Raw genomic sequence first — 20321 nt, 5'->3', positions numbered from 1 at the left:
CGTACGCAGGACTGACTTTCATGTGACGACTAAAAATAAATAGACATGCCAAGACCTCTCTTAAGATTGTAATGCCACATAAGAAGAAGAAGATCCTCTCAGCATCCTTGATAATGCTCCTCTTAAGTCTACAGTACATGCAAGGTTAGTTGAAGTTTCAAGAATTAGCAGCCCAAAAGTAACCCGAAAGAACGTACAACAAATCAGAGACATGGACTTTGTCTAAAACTGAGTTTAGAAAGACTTTTGGTCCTGTATATGTATGAGGATAATAGAAAAGCGAGCGCTTATGACGAGCTCTATGCGTTATACGATGAACGCACTATCGTACAGCGAATTAGACTCGCCAGTTTCCGTTGGACTAGTCATGTCATGCGAATGGCACCGGACGACCTAGTCCGTTATGTCCTTGTAGGTCTTCCTCATGAGCAATAGTAGGCTCAAACTGAGATGGAGTGATGGTTTAGCCCTTGAAAGGTTTGGAAGACTCCTGCAGCAAGCCAAGATCGCGAAGTGATTGTAGCGCCTGTAAAGTAAGAAAGTAAGTAAGTAAGTAAGCAACTCATAAGATGGTGAAACTGTCAGTAATAATCAGATAGGTGACTGTACCTTGAAAAGTGTCCACAACTTCATCTTCAAGACTCATTACACTTCCATGGATTGATCATGTCATTGAAGTAGCACCAGACGATCGAACTAGTTCAAATTATTTTTAACTATCCACTAGAAAAGGTGTAATTGTAGCAATCTCAAGACATGATGATATGTAAGGAACAATTGTAGCAAAAAGTCAATGAAGATTTTCGGAATAATACTGCTCTAGTTTAAACTAATATAATTAATTGATTAATCGATTGGTTTGGTTTATAGAGATTTTGATGTCTTCATTCGTCTCACATGAAAGCCATCAAATTAGTTCAATGTTTCAAGAACCGTTTTATTGAGTAGCTTTTCAATCATCAATACATTCATCTTCCCACCTCTAGACGATTGCATTCCGGGTGTAATCTACATGTAATATTTGCACACGCTTCGTCGTTCGATCATCATTCTGTGTGATCTTTCTGCCGTGCGGGTAAAACAACACAGAAGTAAAGGTAATATTTATACTTCAATCAGATGAATCTTTCCACCATTAGTCGTATATGCACATCCACAGACACATGGTACATGTTTTGCATGCCATTCATCTCATTTGCTGTTGCTTTATATGTTTTTACGATTCAAATATAATGTATTTAATTATTTACGAGTGTTATAACCATTCTTTGTTTTTTTCTTTCACTCTCTCTCTTTCTCTTTCTCTACTTCTCTTTTTCTATGACCTTGCTAACATTCTACCTGCATCAAGCCCATGCTATCTGCCAGCTAAAATTACCATCCTATCTTTTCTTCCGTTTTTCTCATTGCTAATTCTACCGTTTAATTCCACTTAAAGTTGTAAACCTTAAAGATTGTTTAGTTGTTTTTCGCCATTTCATAATTATCCTTCATCCCAATTTGCTCCATATATGTTACTTTAACAACTATGTATTGTCCTTTAAGATGATATTTCAAAGTGTTTTAGTATTGTTTGACATTCGTTTCGTTTCAATCGATCTAGTTTGACCGATCGAGAAGCTGAAACTGCTCCGATCGTGCTCAATCTTTTCGCTCTAAATGGATTAAGTGTGCTGTAGAGCATAACTAAACTGATTTATGATTTGTGAAACAATTCGTAAAGCAATGCAAACAAATTTATAAAACAGAATTAAATTATAAATAATCCACTAAATCCATGAAATTTTATTATTTAATGTCGCTCGACTGGAAGGCATGTAATTAATTAATTGTTGGGATACTTATTCTTTGCAAGCCACACGCACGCATGTTTACAGCGTAACGTAGTACTAATGCAGGGTTACTCCGCTAATATGTACGAGCAATAAAAAATCAACGAAAAAATTTCAATGTGAATTAATACACTGATACACCCTGTGTCGAAGTGGAGCCATTACTAATGTGTTTGCTATTGTTTTATAGTGGTTTGATTTTGATCATTTGTAATTTGAAGGTGCTTGATTTGTGTCCTACGGAAACAGTTACCGTAGGAGTATTGCGCTTCTACATTTAGTTCTGTACCGATCATCAGTTCAGCGTAATTGCACTGCTGTTTTGTTATTTTCTACTACACTTTCACGTTCGTTGGCTACGCGTAACGAAATATTTGCATTAGTGTGAAATGTTGTTTTGTGCATGATTTGTGTGTTATGGTTGTTTTGGGGTTTTTTTTTGTTTGTTTTGCGTGATTCTATTCACATCGCTATACTTCTGTAGTGAGTTCTAACGTATGTACTTCTGCATTTTGTGCCTCACGCCACAAGCATAAGTGACGGGGTGCATGTAACTTCTTCCAAATATGATTTCCACACTTGAAATTCCTGTGATGTTTATTATGTACACAATATTATCGTGCTTTTGTTCTTTGTTTTGTTGTAGTTGTTTTACACGTTTAGTGTGAGTAAAGAAGATCAGATTAACATGTGTTGATGTGGAAAAATGTTGAAACTAATGAATAGTTTCATCATCGCACCATTCTGCAGTGTACACCTTTCTTATGCACACACATGTTCATGTTCATTGGGCGTTTCCTAAGGAACATCGAAAGTAAAAAGTGGAAAAGTTACACAAGAACCACGGTTAACAACGATTACGAAGCTTATAAAGCTAGAAGATATGAGAAAAAGAGTCTTAGTTTTTAGGTGTCCCTCGAAACACGCACAGCAACAGTGTGGGCGCGAATAAGAATTGATAACCCTACCTATATCTGCACACGTTGCCAATCAGCAAGATAACATTTTACTTCATTCTGATCTTCGTAAGCGTTTGGACATGTAGAGTTTTTGTTGTTTTGTAAATACATATATGTATATATATATATAGTTCTGCTAGAGTTCCCATCACATCATTCACCATCACGCCGCAACAATATAGCCGATGGGCACTCGCATGTTCCGTCCGAATCAACGTGTATCTTTTGCATGATGCGGGGAGCCATCGTCGTTACAACTGGTGGTTATCGTTAATAGACTCTATTTCGCGCTTCGAAGGGTAAATATCTTTGGTTGTATATACTTTAAATGTCAATATCATTGCACTAATATTAGTTCAAGAGGATTCATAGGCTTTGATAGTTCGGTGTACGTTAGTAAATAAATGTCTAAGAACTTTCGGGCACTAGTCACTTGTGTTATGCTTGTTTCCGTATCTCCGTACTTCGTTCCTGTTTCTTACTTCATTTGCCACATCTCCTGACTGGTTGGCGTATTGGCTTTACCAGTGTTTCTTCCAATCAGAAATTAGATTGAATCAAGGAGAACAAAAATAAAAAACAACACTATGGATGGATCGGTTTAGTGTAACACAAACAAATTAATTCGTTCAAAGCAAATAAAACAATCAGCGCTACAATTATTAAAAACAAAAACTCTGATATTAATGCTGCAGGCCCCTGAAAACCCTGCCCATGTCGAGAATAGTATTTCGGACGCCTAATTTCTTACTTTAATTATCGAATAATAGAACAATAAATGAAAAGAAGAAAAAACAACTGAAAACAACATAAATGCAGATTGTTTAAACAATGTTCACTTTATCATAACTAATGACTCTGAGTTAATTATGCTAAAAGTAGGATTCTAAAAGTAACATACAAATCGCCCCATCTGTACAAATAATACTCTAAGCCGGTATCACGTTAACTTATGCTTTTCTTATCATTATAATATTAGAGCAACGCGTTGGCAAACAACGAGGAATACGGCTTCCTAGCATCAGTGTGCAAAACAGCAACAAATATGTTAACCGAAACAATCGTGTGCCAATTGCTAAATAATACAGACACTAAACGTTCGTTCTATACTAGTATGTAAGCGAAGCTTTTGTACGCTCATAAAACTGTTAAGGTGAACGGAATTCAAAACATAAAGTTAGTGGTTTAAACGGATACATGCATGATGCACGATACTAAGACATCAGTTAGAACTTTTCCCTTGTTCAATTGTTCGGCATTGAGCAACATTATATAGTTTTCGGGATATTGTAGTAGTACCACTAACTCGCCAAAAGGCTCTATAATGAAGTGATGGAGGTAAAAAAACAACAACTAACCAAGCACATACACTAACTAGATATGTGTATACTTCTTACTTCATATCAACGGAACAATATTGATACAATTGTGGTTGCATGCACGCATATCTATTAGCGACTCCATAGCTTAATTAAAGTTAGATAAAAAAACAATATTCATCAATCAAACAATGAAATGTTTGCACTGATTTCTATTGCTTACTGATCAGATAACCAGAAACAAAGCTTGCTTTCCATCTTGCTTTTTCTACAACTAATGGCCGAGAACAGTAAGCTTTCTACCATTCTGTTAGCTTTCGTCCCGACTTCCTAATAAGAGAGCTCTCATAACCGTAATGTCTGTAGTAAAACAATGTAACATATTACTTCATTTGAAATACTTAAAAGCCAGCAAACATATACTCAACATGATGATGCTTCTAACATTGGATGAGGTGATGTGTTAAAATATCAACGAAACGCTCTTAGAACGTTTCTTCGAACTTCAATTACTAAAGCAAATATAACACGGCATACATGATACGGTACGGCCGAAGCCACGTGCAGCTGTAACAAACATAACTTTTTTCTCCTAAATTAATCTCATAACTTTTATCCAATGCATTCTTTCTCTCTCTGTCTATATGGCAAACATGGATGTTTTCACTATAAATACAGCAACATCCTACCAAACCCCAATCGATCATGTACTAACGTCCTTGGCTCTAACTGGATAAACGTACGTAGAATAATTTTTGAAACTGGGCTTACCTTTGCCCACGTGAAACCAAACACAGCTTCTACCACACTACTACGTACAATGTTGGAGAACGTTAGGTGAATTCGGTCACGAAATTAAAATTATGGTGCACGAGTTTGCGTTTTCGTTTGCAGTTAAAAGTGATGGTTTTTGCTAAATAAAATGATCGTTCGATTAAAAGTTCGCATCGAACCCCGAATTAGGGGGATGAGGGGGATAACGTTTCATGTTTGAGACCGTAAAATGTTCACTCATTTGCAACACATAATGGCCATATAAGTTCAATCCTCTCACACTCGTTACGTTAATTGTTATGTGAATGTTTTTAAAGGGTTGTGGTAAGTCAAATCATACAATAGATCCTATGCCTGTCCTTACTGTATGTGTGTTACTCTCATGTGTTAGATTTAGACATATCGGAAGTGAGGAACGGGTTTGTTTGTTTGCATCTTTTGTTCGTCCTAGCAGTGATTCCATTGCATGTAAACTAGTTTCATAGCTTGAAGACTAAAATTTGTTGGAGGAGACTTAGGTTAATAGATTATTAATGAATGTTTTAGTTCCACTGTGACGATTTGGCGCTAGCTATTCCGATGTGTGTATTGCGTATCAATCCCAGGCATGTTTGTTCGGATTCGAAAAAACAATGCTTTGATTTTCGGTTCCTGTTCCTGCCAAACTCAACTGAGTAAATATACTGCTACCTTTTTTAACGTGAGCCAACAAACTTTACCCAACGATTTCTCGACCATGTTTCGCCGCGAGTGCGCGCTGTTCTGCGTCTTTTAATTAATATTTGTTTGCGTGTTTTCTTTTTCGTAAGTTTAACATATTATTTGAGTAATAACCTGATGGATGTGGCTTAATTGCTGGGCAGTGGCACGGTCACCTGTACATACGACTGGGGGAAATAGCCGTTCCTTCCATTCAAGCTGCCCTCAAACCAATTTTCATCGACGCGCTGAATGAGAGTAATGACATCATTTTCCTACAAAACAAAGCCAGTGGAAAACACAATTAGATCTTTAGTAAGTAGTATGATAGGATTGTGGGGATGGCTTACCTTGAAACCCAACTCTCCAGGGTTTTCTGGCTCAAAGTCATACAGCGCTGTGCAGCACGGTTGTGTGGGTTTTGTTGGCATTGGTGTTCTTGCAGGCGAGCGCATCGGTGATGGCAATGGTGATGCTAATAAACATAACAATACACATAAAAACAATCGTTAAGTATTGTATTTCGTTTGTTTAAAAAATATTGGATCTGTTTTGTACAACTACATTAGCCTAGTTTTAATATATCGTAGCAGCGTATACTGTGGTAAAATCCTTCTAGGATTTTGCTATACTATTTATGCATCTGAGTTGCATTTTCTTGAATTTAGTACGTTAATTTTGTAAGCCTACACTTGTTGTACACTGAACCAAAAACGATGCGATAAGCATTTGGTCGTAGTTTGCTTGTATGACATACACATTCTTACACAATGAAGATGAACGCATGAAACAACGAAATCTACGAAACAGATGCTTTCTCATTTGGATAAGTACTAAAACTAAAACAAACTTAAAACGATTGGTTCATGCAGTTTTAAAGCGAATAATGCAAACAACATATCATACGAAACCCAATGTAAAACACGTGTAAAAGCTAACGAAACATACTGTAACACATGGGAAAACGGGACAGTAATCGGCAATAAAAAGAGGTAAGAAAACACTTATAAAATGAACAACAACAAGCAGACGTTCCATTTAGGTAAGTAAACAATAAATGCATTGATTCAACTTGAAAACACAGACTACAAAACCATATCTTTCACGACAAAACAGTAGGACGCTCAGAGAGAGAGACAGAGAGAAGGATTTTTTTGTTGTTTTGGTTCATTCCACATGTACAAGATATACGTGTGTTAAGTCCATTTAATTATGCCAAATTATAATGTTACTTATGAGTTTCCAAAAGAGATGATTCATTCTGTTTTACCATTAGTAGAACGCGCCTGTGCTTGACCATTGCCCAACAGTTCCAGATGTGTCGGTTTATTGACCGGCGAACTAAGATGTGATGATGAACCGCCTAGCGATAAGTAAGTCGTAAAAAATAGCAAAAACACATTTAACAAAAAAGATAAAACAATGACGACAGTGATTGTGATTGTTCCAAATCAGAGAAAGAGAGAGAGAGAGAAAGAGAGAGAGAGAAATATAGAAAGAGAAAGAGATATATAGGAAGATATATAAACAATCATTCAGAAAGACACACATGTTCATACCATTGATCGACAAAATAGTGGACAAATAGTACTTTCATATGACAATAAGTATATTATGTTAAAGGAAAATTTGCGATGAAAACTCGGGACAGAATAAAGGGAACAATGACAAAATTGGAACAAGCAAAAGTTGAAACAAACGATAATATTGGAAAGTTTGCATCACAGATTCATTGTCAAGAATGTATGAACGAGAGAATATTGCAATCTCCGACTTGCAGTCAGGACACATTTCAATCCATCACATTTAATGACAAAAGTGATCCAAAATTTACACATACATTGTAGTACCATTAATCATAAACTAACTCCAAAAGGCCATATTCACGTTAGTTGAACTTTTTAACTTCAATAACATTGTCCACAGTTCGGTAAGGACAAATTGGAGCACAGAGAGAATACTGAATTGATTGTAGTGATTTGCTACATTCCCATCCATTTTTATCAGGGCCACATATCAGTGAGAACATTAAATACCGATTATTGAAGTGCCGAATAGAAGTATGAGATACAATACTACGAGCAATCTTATGCAATTGAAGTTTTACATACACAAAACTACACCACACAACTGGTACTTTTTTTTAATGAAACTGTTTAGCTAGCCAATACAGCTAGGCAAGAATTTGCGAAACGTAGTCAAACAATTTCTAGCCCTCGCTTTAACTGGGACGAATGATTGCAAATTGCCAATGTACCAATAAGAAATTATAAGTATGAAATTTTCGTGATGAAACATGTGAAGCAGTGGATGAGGCAAGAGGACCTTGTTGTGATCCTCACCGGTGCCAACAATGACAGGAGTAGCTACCTTACAGTACTATAAATGCATTCGTCTATAAATGTGAAGCAATTTCCCATCACCAGCATGACCGTGAACAGATAGGTGGTGGTGCCGCATCACGTACAATATTCACCTCCCGCTTACATCGGACGCGTTTGCGCACACATTTTATCCGCACGAAATAGATATAGGTTTACTTTGTACAAATTCGACCCTACTTCATGCCCTCTAGTGGTTATTACTAATTACATCGCTCGTGCAATGCGTCTTTACACAGTTCTGTAATAGTTCCTTGTCTACATGTTTGGGTGTGCGTATGAATGTAATCGTCCGGTCTGTACGCTTGTACACACTACAAGGATGAAAGATGTAAATTAAATAAATGTACTAAAAATATCCATTACACCAGTAATAATTGCACCAAAGCACTTAAATAAAAAAAATTCTTCTGTAGTATAATTTTTTTGATAATACTAAAGTACCAGTGAATAATGCGTGGTAATTAAAAATCATCTTTTTGTAGAAAGTTATTTGCTTGTTTCATTGACAGTTAAATTATGGAAAAAAGAATATTAATCATAGTATGAAATAGCTGTCATAATTATAGAAATAAATATATATAAAAAATAACAAACTTTTAACTTAACAACTGGACCATGTAGTTATAGCTCATAAAAAAAATCTTTAAAAACTATACCAAATCGATTATCAGTTGTCTTTTTCTTATCTCTTCTTCAGTTTATCTCTCATTTATCGATTATTTATCTTACAGTAGAAACACCTAAGCTAACGTCAATTGTCAAAAATTATTTTAGCAAAATTAAAACTACAAACACTTCCAACTTACAGTTCCACACTTACAAACACTTCAGATAAATAAAGTACTAACGAAACCGACGCACTGCATTATTCATTGGTAAGAACCGAATAGTAAACTAAACCTTAATCATAAAAAAATGAACGAAAACAATAGAATAAATAAAATATAACAAAACAAATCACCTGACCAAGGTACACTGAAGTTGTTGTTGTTAGCAAACATTGCGGTGCTATTGGTAGTAGCGGTACTGTACATCGTACTGTTACTGCTTTTATTATTATACCGACTGCTGGTACCGCTGTTGGTTGCAGTAATCTTGCCCGGCTTAGACCCTGCACCAAAACCACTGTTACCGTTTCCGGCAAACTCCCCACTATTCGGTTGATCCCATGCGTTTAACCAGCTGTCTACGGACGTTCCGTAAGACGGCGGGCGCATGTCAGACCCATCGGCACTACTAATACTACCAATGCCGCTCGTGTCTCCTGTTCTGCCACCTACACCACTAAATGCGCTCGAGGTACCACCGCTCCGTGTCGACGCCAGGCTCTGCTGCGAGCCGTACAGTCGGTTGCGGTTAAAGTGGCTACTATTGTTGTTGTGGTTGGAAGAGTGGTTTTTGTTATTGGACAGATTTTGCTGGGAGCTGTACATGTGGTGATGGGAATTGTTCAATCTATTGGGATTAAGGAAATGGGGCCCACCGTTCATTCCATCCTGCGAACCGAGCATTTCGATGTTCAGATCGGCAAGCGTCTTGGGGACGAATTCGGACTTTGGCCTTGCTGCGGCTTCTTCACGTCTGGGAACAAAAAAAAAACAAAAACACATGTTTTAATTCTTAAATTTGCAAACAAATGATAATGATGCTGGTGTTAAACTTACTTTTCATTTAGTGTTTCCACCAATACCTTCAATATTTCAGAACATTGAGAATGATAATCGAGCATTCCCTCAGCGAATGTTACCAGCTGCGAGACTTGCTCGACCTAGCAAGAATGGTGGTAATAGAACGAAACCACACCATTAATTGTTGAACACAGAAGAAAACGGTTCCACACGTGGTTGGTTTCACCACACGAAAGGAATGCGGCATGCGAATAACAAAAACAGCAAAAAATGATATTTTTTTTACTATAGCATTGTCATTTTTGGTAAAATATTCAAAAACAAACACAACAATTTTACCGTACCACCAACGTTTTTGCTTTAGATTTCATCAACTTACATCATTCTCCAACAGATTGTACATTCCAACCTGTGCGAGCTGTAGCGATTCGGCAAATTTCTCCTCAGCGCTCCTAATTTCATCATCTGTAATTTGAGATCCTTTTATTAGCAACGGCGAATGGATTGTTTTCGTTCAACCGCGAGGTTTACAACGATTTGAAGAAAAAAAAAAATACAAATAAACAAACAAATACAACATCGAGGACAATTACAAACCATAGCGGGTTGTTAAGCATTTGGAATTTGAAACATAACACATATTTAAGGATCGATTGTATGCGGGTAAAGATGATAGTGCGTGCGCATTTTGCCAGGAAACGATATAATATCATTTGCATTAACATCAGAAGACATGAAAATAAAGAGAAAATAAAATAAAAATCAAAATAAATGATAAAACGTAAGAATTAAACAGATACCAAAAAAATATATATCAACTAAGCTTAATTTAAAAAAAAACATCTCGTGAAACTTATACACTAAATTGAGCCAAACACTTTAAGAGCAAATGTTTGGCTTTTTGTTAAGTTTTCGATTCACCAATATTGGAGAATATTCATAAAAAATACTACATTGGAAAAATTGGATAAAAGAACAAATAAATACCGAATAAAAAGTTTAACGATATCATTACATACCTTTGGCTTGTCGCCTTTTCTTGCAATCGAAATCAAGACGTCTGCCTTGGAGTTTTTTACGATGGTGCTGAAAAAAAAAGAAAACACAAAACGTATAGAAAGGTATGGCACAAGAGTTTTAGGTACGAGTACGATTGTAGTAGTGATGGGTAAATCCGACAAAAAAACGGAATCGCTTCCGAATGACTCCATAAATTTTGGAAGCGGCTCCGGAAGGTAGGTGCAGTACTCCAAATTCGGAACCGTCCGGAACCGCCCGGAGCCGTCCGGAGCCGCCTAGTCGGCAGCCGGAGCCGTCGGAATCGTCGGAATTGTCGGAGCCGTCCGGAGCCGTCGGAGCCGCCAGAGCCGTCCGGAGCCGTTGGCTATGATATAACCTAGATTATTGCACTATCAGCAAATTTTATATAATCTGATAAAAATCAAAAAAATAAAGCAATCTTTATTTAAAAAAATAAAAAAAAAAGCGCTAGCAATAACTAGCGGCTCCGGACGGCTCCGGACGGCTCCGGGCGGTTCCGGACGGTTCCGGACGGCTCCGACGATTCCGACGATTCCGACGGCTCCGGCTGCCGACTAGGCGGCTCCGGACGGTTCCGGACGGCTCCGGACGGCTCCGGGCGGAATCATGGTTTTAACCTAGCCGGAATCGGAGCCGGAGTTGCTATGCTCGGAAGCGGTTCGGAGCCGTGGGTGCGATTCCGAGAACCCATCACTAGATTGTAGCACACAAGCACGCACGCCCACTTACCATCACTTCCTTCAAATCCTTCGTCTGTAGCTGATGGAGCGGTTCGAGGAAGTTTTGTTTGATGTTATCATCGAGCGAGTATTTCACGTCAGCCATCTGCTTGAGCGAATCGCCCATTTCAACCAACGCCGACGCTGCATAGGTTGGAAAACGGACGTGAAGATCGGGCCGTACATTTGTTGCAAGTGTTTTTTTAGCCATGCCCCAAAGAGCACATGGTAAATCAATTGCAACCGGGACAATGATGCACGTTGAGCGTTGTTGCGATTGTGGATTTGTGGATAAAAGGGAGCCGCCGTGTGTATCGACAATCGATCCAGTTGAAATGTACAGGTGTGAAGAAATAAACGAAAGAAGAAATATTAGTTTATCAGAACGCAACACCATTCCGCAAGAACTACATTCAATGGGATAGAAGTGTATACTAATGTTGTTACTATATATTTCAGTGACATCACGTATGCAACAGGGTTTTATATTTTTGTCATTATTAAAATCACAATATATACACAAAAATTAAAGCTTAATTAGGATAGTGTGCTAGAGCATCGGCATACATCATATATACGGAAAGGAAATTAGCATTATTACTAAGTGTTGTTTAAAAAAGGGAGGTATCAGTTTAGATTAAATTTACGTTTCGTTTCCATTTTATAGCAAGCAAATGGTTTAAAATGCACATTTACTGAAATTTGTATTATTAGCAATAAAGATTGTTTTTATTCATTTCAAATTTAACACTAGCAGCGAAGTATATGCTAAAAGAGTTTAATAAAGAATTCCGTTTAACATTGATCGTGTGTGCATTATGAACTTTTTTTTGCATAAGAAAAAATAGAGAGATAGAGAGCAAACATCTAACTAAGATTCATATTTTGCTGGTTTGTTTTCTTTTCTTTAAATAAAACACAAACGTTATTAGATTTAAATGAATTAACCTACTTATTTTTTTAAAAGAAAACAACCAAATCTAATACAGAGATCGAAACGTATTGTATTAGAGGAAACATACATAAATCTACTCTAGTTTCCCTTCGGTATTGTGTTTCAAAAGAGTTTTTAAAGAATAGCAAGCAAAGGAGAGGAGTAAATAAATAGAATTGCATACTCCTTTTCACTTCAGTCGGACTAAACGTTTGCGGAAGTATGCATCAGTGGCATCTTCCCGAAGCATAAACTGTAAACTTTTGATTTGTTATATAGTCCAGTTCTAAGCCTCACCAACGATGGGTGTTTCACAAGTGTATCGAATTTTTAAAGAGATAATTGTGAATTTATATGTGTATGTATGTGTGTGTGCGCGATTTTTTTTTTAAATAAATATTAATATCGTAAAGCACATATGCCATTGAATGAGCGAATTTTAAATGGTTCTGTATGGTGTATGAATGTAACAAATGCAAATCGAAAGGAAAAACCCAAAACACATTCAAACAACCATTATTGTCTTAATTAACATTAAGATGTGCAATGAACAAAAAATATGTAAACACGCCGTATGCGTTCCACTTACCGAAAATACTGTCCTCACCCAGCTTTTTACCATACGTCAGCATACAGTCAGCCAATATACCTTCTGGTTGTGGATAAGTATTACTTTTAGCCTGACCTGATAATTTAGAAATACCTTTGACCGCTGCCATCTTCGCTCTAGCCGTCGGGTTCGGTTGCAAGTACTCTTTGGTCTTGGCTTGCAACTCTTCGACTAGCTCGACTGTGACATCCGTTTTCTGTAACCGAAATATTGAGAACATGTTGCGTGTTAATGGGAGCTTAAGAAATATTCTTTTTAGTGCTTCAATGCAACAATACACTTACACGCTCCATCTCCATGAAATCCAGGTCGAGTTTGGTGCCTTCAGCACCTCCCATCTTTTCAGTGACATACTGAAATACATGTCCAAGAATTAGTGTGCAAATATTTGACAATCGAATTACTATTTTACTGTGTTTACTATTTTTTTTTTATTCAGCTAGAACGGCCTGGCCGTATTGATAAGTGTGTTTACTATTTAATAGCCATAAATGATCTAAAGCTCGATCTAGAAACTCGAACACGCCTTCAGTGTAAAACACCAGGCGTCTCCTTTGCTTGTCTGTTTTGAGCATGAATTGAGAATTTGGCTCATAATCTGGCTAGAACGATAATTTCATCAATATCTATTCTAGCTTTTATTTAATTAAATCTACACAACATAAAAAACAGCACTTTATATTGATTTTTAACACTTTTTTCAGTCATTTAAACCTAAACTTTGGAAATGGCAATATGAAAAAAAAAAGTTTCACATGTGAATTCTTCCCCAACATTCAACAATGGCTAGTGGTAGTGGTCACATTGCTCCAGGCAGGTAGGCATATAAACCATCTTCAAATCTTGTTCGTGACCTACATTTTACTTTGAACTTGCCCTAGTACATAACACAATTTAAATTCAAGTGCCAGTTGTTGTTCGCCATTTCTTTTCAGCCACAGCCCGTAACGTTGAGTTCATTTGAAAGGTGACAAAACTTGCAACCGTGTTTCACACAGTACAGTATGCATTTAACAAAACAGTTTGCGATGTTACGTGCACATATAAGTGCACAGTACAGTAGTGATTCTTTAAGAAAAATGCTACTGAGAAGGAATTCTTTACATTGCCTCATACTTCATATTTGAAGTACCTTTGCTACAGTGTTACACATAAAACATTCTTAATCAATATAACTTTACTCGACCTCAAAGCACGTTACCTGATTTGCTTTATTAATTTGCTTTTTTAGGCCCGCAAATGCCATGTTTTCGCCTTTGGAGAAAATGGTGGAAGATTTTTATTTTCCCGTAATGTCTCAAAATTTATCTCTTTCTCTCCACAGTGCTCTCCACTAGGCACTATGCTCAGCAAAACGAATATGTGCACACAATCACACGCGCGCACACACTGGACAAGAGCCTTTATTTTTACTCTTTGCCTTACGCGGAATTGTCAAGATGAAACTCAACAATACTTCACGATTTAGAACGTGATGGCTTCACTCCGTGGGTATTACTATCTTCGTACTACACTGTGAATTATTATACAACACACTTTTACAACACGTTCACTGTATTATCACGAACACACACACACACACATTCACAGAAATATCACTTAAATGGCGCTGTTTCAGTGCACTGTGGATACACGTATTAACGAGGATTTGTTAACCTTTGCGCCGTCGAAAACGGGACGATTATTAGCGATTAAGTTTAATTTTCCAATAAGGTCATCCCGCACCACCGACGACGAAGATGATAATCCGACAGCGTCCCGAGCATTTGCCAGCCATCCAGACGACGTGAGAAGTGGTCCACACATTGTTAGTCGATGAGTAGCGAGAGATAGAGGAGAGCATGGAAAGAAAAGAATGAAACAAATCAGTACATTAAATACATTTCAACATGATTTATCATGAGTGAAGCAATGGAAAACTCCAAAATGCTTTTGATTTCTATCATTTTCCAATAATACTAATTGCACACTGCTAGCGAAAATGTACCATGTGACGGCAGACACGGCATTGGAGCCATGCCCTAAAGGAAGAAGGCAAGCTGGCAGCTAAATTTTGGAACTTTTTTACGGCCCTTTCTTACTTTTTAACCACTACTAGTCGGGAGGATGCAGCAGGCAAAATCGACCGTGTATATGCTGCCCTCCAGAACGTTCTCTGCACTTTATCGCCAAGAAACTTACACAGGAATGCGTAGAGGCTGCACTAGAGCTGCTGATGGTTCGAAATTGAGCTCAGTTTTAATGGCACCACGCGGGTTTTACGTTGAAAAGCGAGCTGAGGAAAAGTTCACACGACCGAAGTACCGAACGGTGTTCGAAAGGACTGTGGTGTCAAGAAACTTCACCAGATCACTACTACCAATCAGTAAGTTTGCAGGCAGAGGCAGTTAACACCAATTGAGGTTACTCGCTAAGAAAGCTTTTTGGGAGCGGAAAATGCGAGCGAACACCTCTCGCAGTACAGCTAAAGCTCCACGATTCTCTCCCGGCAGGAGCGTACGAATGCTACTGTGCTTGTGTAGTAAATGTGCGATAGTGTTGGAAGCGTACAAAGTGTGCGTGTGCGCTCATTATGTTGCGTTTGGTTGTGTTTGCTATGTGCAGGATTTATGCAGCATGAATCAAACAGGCATTGTGGAAAGCGTGAAAAGCTTTTACTTCGGCCTACACTTCGCCAACGTCAAAGCCGAAGGCCTACTAGATCGGTTTGGCGATGGGAGAATCAATGGGAATTAAATAAATTTGTGTTTATGAAGGGATGCGTGCATGCCCACACAACAGACTCGCATATTGCACATAGTGTACAAAGAAACGTTTTGATAGAACAAATAGGGAAAAACAGAAAGAACTAATGAAAATTTACTCTCGGGAGATACAATAGAAAAGTTGCATATATTATTAATTAAAAAAAACTCATTAATCCGGATGCTTTTCTAGCCTTTTTGCCATACCTTTATATTGCACAAATAACACAAAGGAAAAGCAATCTTATTCCACATAAAATCACGTGACAGGTGCTTGAATACAAGCTACGTGTAATGGATGTGGAATCGGAAAATTCATTCATACGTATATTCAAATCATTTTTGGAGCGTACGCATCACCCCACATATACATACTCTCTTCTGTTACACTTAAAAAACCCCCGCACAAAACGTAACCAGCTGCCGTGAGAAAGGAGAATTATTTATTAGACATGCATATAGTCGCCACTAACGAACGGTGGACAGTTTTTCCTCTAGCACCTGCCCGAGATGTACGTACAGGTGCTATTAGGTGACGGCACTAATGGATGTGGGATAGGATGGACGCACAATCTTCTACATACACACCAACACCCAAGAAGTTTTCCAACAGGCACAGCACACAGCAAGAGCTTTGCAACACGCGGTTTCATCACCATGTTTCGTCATTCACTGAAAGAGAACCTTTTTATCGTACGCTTGCGCTCTTTCACCATGGAACCGTACCGTGCCCCATAGCCTGCTTGTTGTAGTAGAATTGCATCGCCACACCAACTTCTTGAAATGTTGTTTTCGACCTGTTCGAAATGGGATAAGCTGACTAGGTATGTATGTAAGTATTTCGATTGATATTTTATCTTTTAGAACAGGGCGAATTCTCCTACTAAACTAATCTCATCTCGTCGTAATTTAAGTAAAACACAAAAAGTCCTTTTCATTAGGCAATTCTAGCTATTTATAAAGTATAGTTCAGACTTAATTCAAGGGGCGGCCAAGTATGGCGTATGTGATAAACGGCGCCAGATCCACACGACAGGATCCTGTATCAAATCTCATCCGGACCGTCCTCCGTAGCAAGTACAGATTATCTACTAAGCCAGAAATGACCCGGCATAACCTTAGAGGTCGTAGAAGCCAACCAGAAGTAATGTTCAAACTATCCTTCTAATAAAAAAAACATAGAAAAGATAAGTTTGTAAAGGAACTAAAGAAAAGAAGATAATCGATTCATGTCTGGTTTTCATACCCTTCAAACGCCCATCTTCAATGCATAAGAATTGGTCTCTTGGCCGTTTATGATCGCACAAGACACTAAGATGTAGACATTCGGACGCCTACAGTCTTCTTGTTTATCGCTACTGTACCACAAGCACTAGACTATTGGAGACTTCTGTGCGGGGGGTTCTTCATGTTGGTTGACAACCTCGAAACGGATGTTGTTTGCTTGCTTGCTGATAATTATAATGCAAGAAAATTAATTTAAATTTACCAACACGCCTCGAACAGCTACGTAACGGATGCGATATATGAGGCAATCGTCTTGTATGTTTCCAAAAATCCCTTATCAAACATTTGCGAAACTCAGCACAACGACTCTCACAGGCACAGAACGGACAGAAACAAACTTATACCCAGGCCTTGCGGTTCGATGAACCATGAAATCACAAACGATGAAAGGTTACCATCATTGTTCATGTGGAACATTCATAACATTTTAGAATGTGGTACAGTTTCGATATAACCCCCATATGAGCATGGCGCTGCTGGATTGCTTTGCCAGACACAGGCAAATCCATGCTTAAAAACTCCAATGATAATGATGATGGCTAGTTCAAGAGCATTAGAGCATTTATGTTGTTGTTTGTTTCTGTAATGGAATTTGCTGTTTTCTTTTATTTTTAAGAAACTTCAACAACGCTTTTTTCCGGTCCAACAAGACTACTAACAAACGCCATTCGATATGTTCTAAAGTATGCAGCGTTGATTATTCATCTGGGTGTAACCAAATTCAAAATAAAGCCAAAAATGGCAAGAACTCCGTCATTATAGTGCCCTAAAGAAGCGACCAATATATTCTTCTTAAAACTCATGGCGTGCTTAATCTTTTTCCGGTTAAGATCTTCACTGAAATTTATTCTGATTGAATAAGTTATTCTTGCTTCACTCAGTTCAATTAGTTTTATAGTAATTTTATAGTAATATATAACTACCAGAAAATAAAATTATAATAGTATCGAATATGACCATTATGACGTTACTATCAGGATACTAACAGTAGGTAAAGATAAAATGCAATTCCCACACCTAATAAAATTCAAATTTTGTTATGAAAGTATAGAAGTGTTTTTCAGAAATTGAAATCATGTTTCTTAACTATTTTCTTTTCTGAACTAATACAAAATAATCAAGCTGTAAAGGTATTCCAACACAAAACATCAAACACATATGTGGAAAGCATATTGTGTGAGAGAAAATAACACATATACAATAAAATTACTAAGTCGCTGAGAATTGGAATTTGCCGCAGTCGCTAAAAAGAACTATTCCTATCGCCAAGGTTAAACGCGCCGTATTGAATGCAAAAACGTTAGTAGGACAAAAAACAATCCGTTGCAGTAAAAACTTTTTTATATGATTAAAGTGGAGTTAATATTTGAATTGAAAAATCGGTTTAATAAATATGTTTTGTCCAATACAAGATAGATAAATCACCAAACAAACAAAAGCCGTTTGCCGGACAAAATAAAAGTCTAGTTGTGATGATGTTGTGTTTCGCATCAGCACATTTTACTTATCTTATCTACGTACGTTGTGGACATTCCTGCTGTCTCACTCGTGTATTACACACTAAATGCGTTCGGCTTTAGATACTACATCTATTAGAGCTAAAACCTTGTAAGGAATTTTTGAAACGAAAACCCCGGCGGTATCGACTAGAGATATGTCTTATCATAGATTTTTAGTACGGTGCCTCTTCTAAACCACCCAACAAAGCATTATAAAACGCTCGAAACTACTCAATGGATCCAGCATCGTGCCTGTACGCGGGTCGGCGAAATCGGCCCCATTCCCACCGACAGCATTAGCATTGACCTTGGGAAGTATGTGCGCAGAGACGGTCAGGTTCGTGCGAGGTGCCAAAGCGTACAAGAGAATGTGTTGTTGCAGTTCTCTCGTCTTTGCTATGCGTGTGCAGCACAGCATCTCCCGAGCACAGGCGCCGCATCATCATGGCCAATCGATGCACATTTAGTTACCATCAAACCCTATCTATTACCGCGGCTCACAGCTTCCGTCATTTGCATCTCTCCACAAGTTTCACCATCCTCCTTCGTCCCGTCCACATCGGAGGGGCCATACATTTAGCGGCAGTGTGCTTGAAAACGATAAAAATAGTGTCATCCGCTCCTCCTGTGTTGTCGCACGCCTCCAACTCCTTCACACCGCTGTTGTTCGCTCCCAGCAAGTACATCATTGCCAATTTTCCATCACTGGCAACTCACCGCCTACTTGGAGGTTATCATTCGTTTGCATGGCCGGGATCACAGAACCTGTGTCGAAATCTCGTTCGCTTTTATTTATGTTCGAGAGGATTGATAGGCACCGCATCGGACGCCGCTCATTGAAAACCACTCGACATAAATTCGCATCCGTTTTCGTGCGCTCCCCGGCATGTGTTAACCTTCTTCACCCATCCAATTTTGGGAAAATAAATGAGACAAAAAAAAACGCGGAAACGGTCAATATTTTCTCCATTACCGGGTGGTTCCGAATGTTGTGTTTGCTGCGAACAATACAAATACCATTGCTGGGGAGGGAACCAGTGCAAGATAAATACAATGCTTATCATTTGGTAAAACTGGAAGCTTCCTTATCACTGCTGGGTTAATGTTTTGCAAAGAGCCGATGTGCGGTTTACCGTCGCTTCGGTTGCTTACAAGATCAACACACGCTTTCTTCTGCAAATAATCGATACGTAAGCCACGCAGAAAACAAGCAAAGCGAAGCTTAGCAATCCAATCGTTCCTCGTACTTTGTGCATGCATTACACAGAGACTTACACCTTGTTGGTTCACACTGTTGGTCCTTGGCAGGAGGTCCGCTTACCAAACGGGCAATTGATGGTGCTGTGTTCCACAAAGGACGATTCTAGCGCTCAACGGACCATTAATCAGACACTTTGCTTTCTACTTCAACCCCTGCCACTATACGCCACTTGTGAAACAGACGACGCAAGAGAAAAATACGCACGGCTCGCGAACTTTTGCACAGCACAACAAATAACACACCACACTGGAGGTCGCTCTCTTTTAATAGCTTCGGCTATATATGCACACGGCAGCAATTCGGGAACGTTAAATTTCACCAAACACCAACGCTGTAAACCAAATCGATATCACTTTGATGGGTTGGAAACTAACCTTGTTGTAAAATTCCGAAATTCGGTATATTCGCGAACATTAGCTGAAAACGACGTTGAAGCACTTCTTCTTCTGAAGGTATATGGATTGTATTATATCCTCCTATGATGGATAGGCTGATCCGTGTGTGGCTGTAGTTGTGTGTTCTGGCGTGTCATCTGTTTGACAACTGACAGCATATGCCAACAATGGAACCAGTTTTTTATGTACAGTTGAATACTTACACTGCATATTGTTCGGTTCGCTTTCTCGCTGTG

At 38.4% G+C, this 20321-nt stretch overlaps 1 protein-coding gene across 11 annotated transcripts; it reads right to left on the bottom strand.

Moving 5' to 3' along the window:
- Positions 1-916: 916 nt before the first annotated feature.
- LOC125770451 (endophilin-A) lies at positions 917-20249 on the bottom strand. 11 transcript variants are annotated; one of them, XM_049440109.1, is made up of 12 exons: positions 20065-20249; positions 14101-14555; positions 13184-13252; positions 12993-13095; positions 12879-12941; positions 11366-11499; positions 10615-10681; positions 9975-10075; positions 9632-9735; positions 8929-9548; positions 5934-6058; positions 917-5858 (listed from the first exon to the last, which is right to left on the bottom strand). In XM_049440109.1, the coding sequence occupies exons 2-12, from the start codon at positions 14143-14145 to the stop codon at positions 5733-5735; spliced, it is 1557 nt and encodes a 518-aa protein (XP_049296066.1). In that variant the 5' UTR covers positions 14146-14555; positions 20065-20249; the 3' UTR covers positions 917-5732. The 11 variants fall into 11 exon arrangements, with proteins under 11 accessions (XP_049296066.1, XP_049296070.1, XP_049296067.1 ...); XM_049440113.1 differs by adding an exon at positions 6854-6946 and having other exon boundaries at positions 9975-10060; positions 12879-13095; positions 20065-20248; XM_049440110.1 differs by adding an exon at positions 6854-6946 and having other exon boundaries at positions 9451-9548; positions 12879-13095; positions 20065-20215.
- Between the last annotated feature and the right edge of the window lie 72 nt (positions 20250-20321).

This window comes from Anopheles funestus, chromosome 3RL (assembly GCF_943734845.2).
Source record: "Anopheles funestus chromosome 3RL, idAnoFuneDA-416_04, whole genome shotgun sequence".
In the NCBI taxonomy this organism is placed as follows: domain Eukaryota; kingdom Metazoa; phylum Arthropoda; class Insecta; order Diptera; family Culicidae; genus Anopheles; species Anopheles funestus.
The sequence above is the reverse complement of the archived record's forward strand: the minus strand, read 5'-3'. Positions and strand labels throughout refer to the sequence as shown.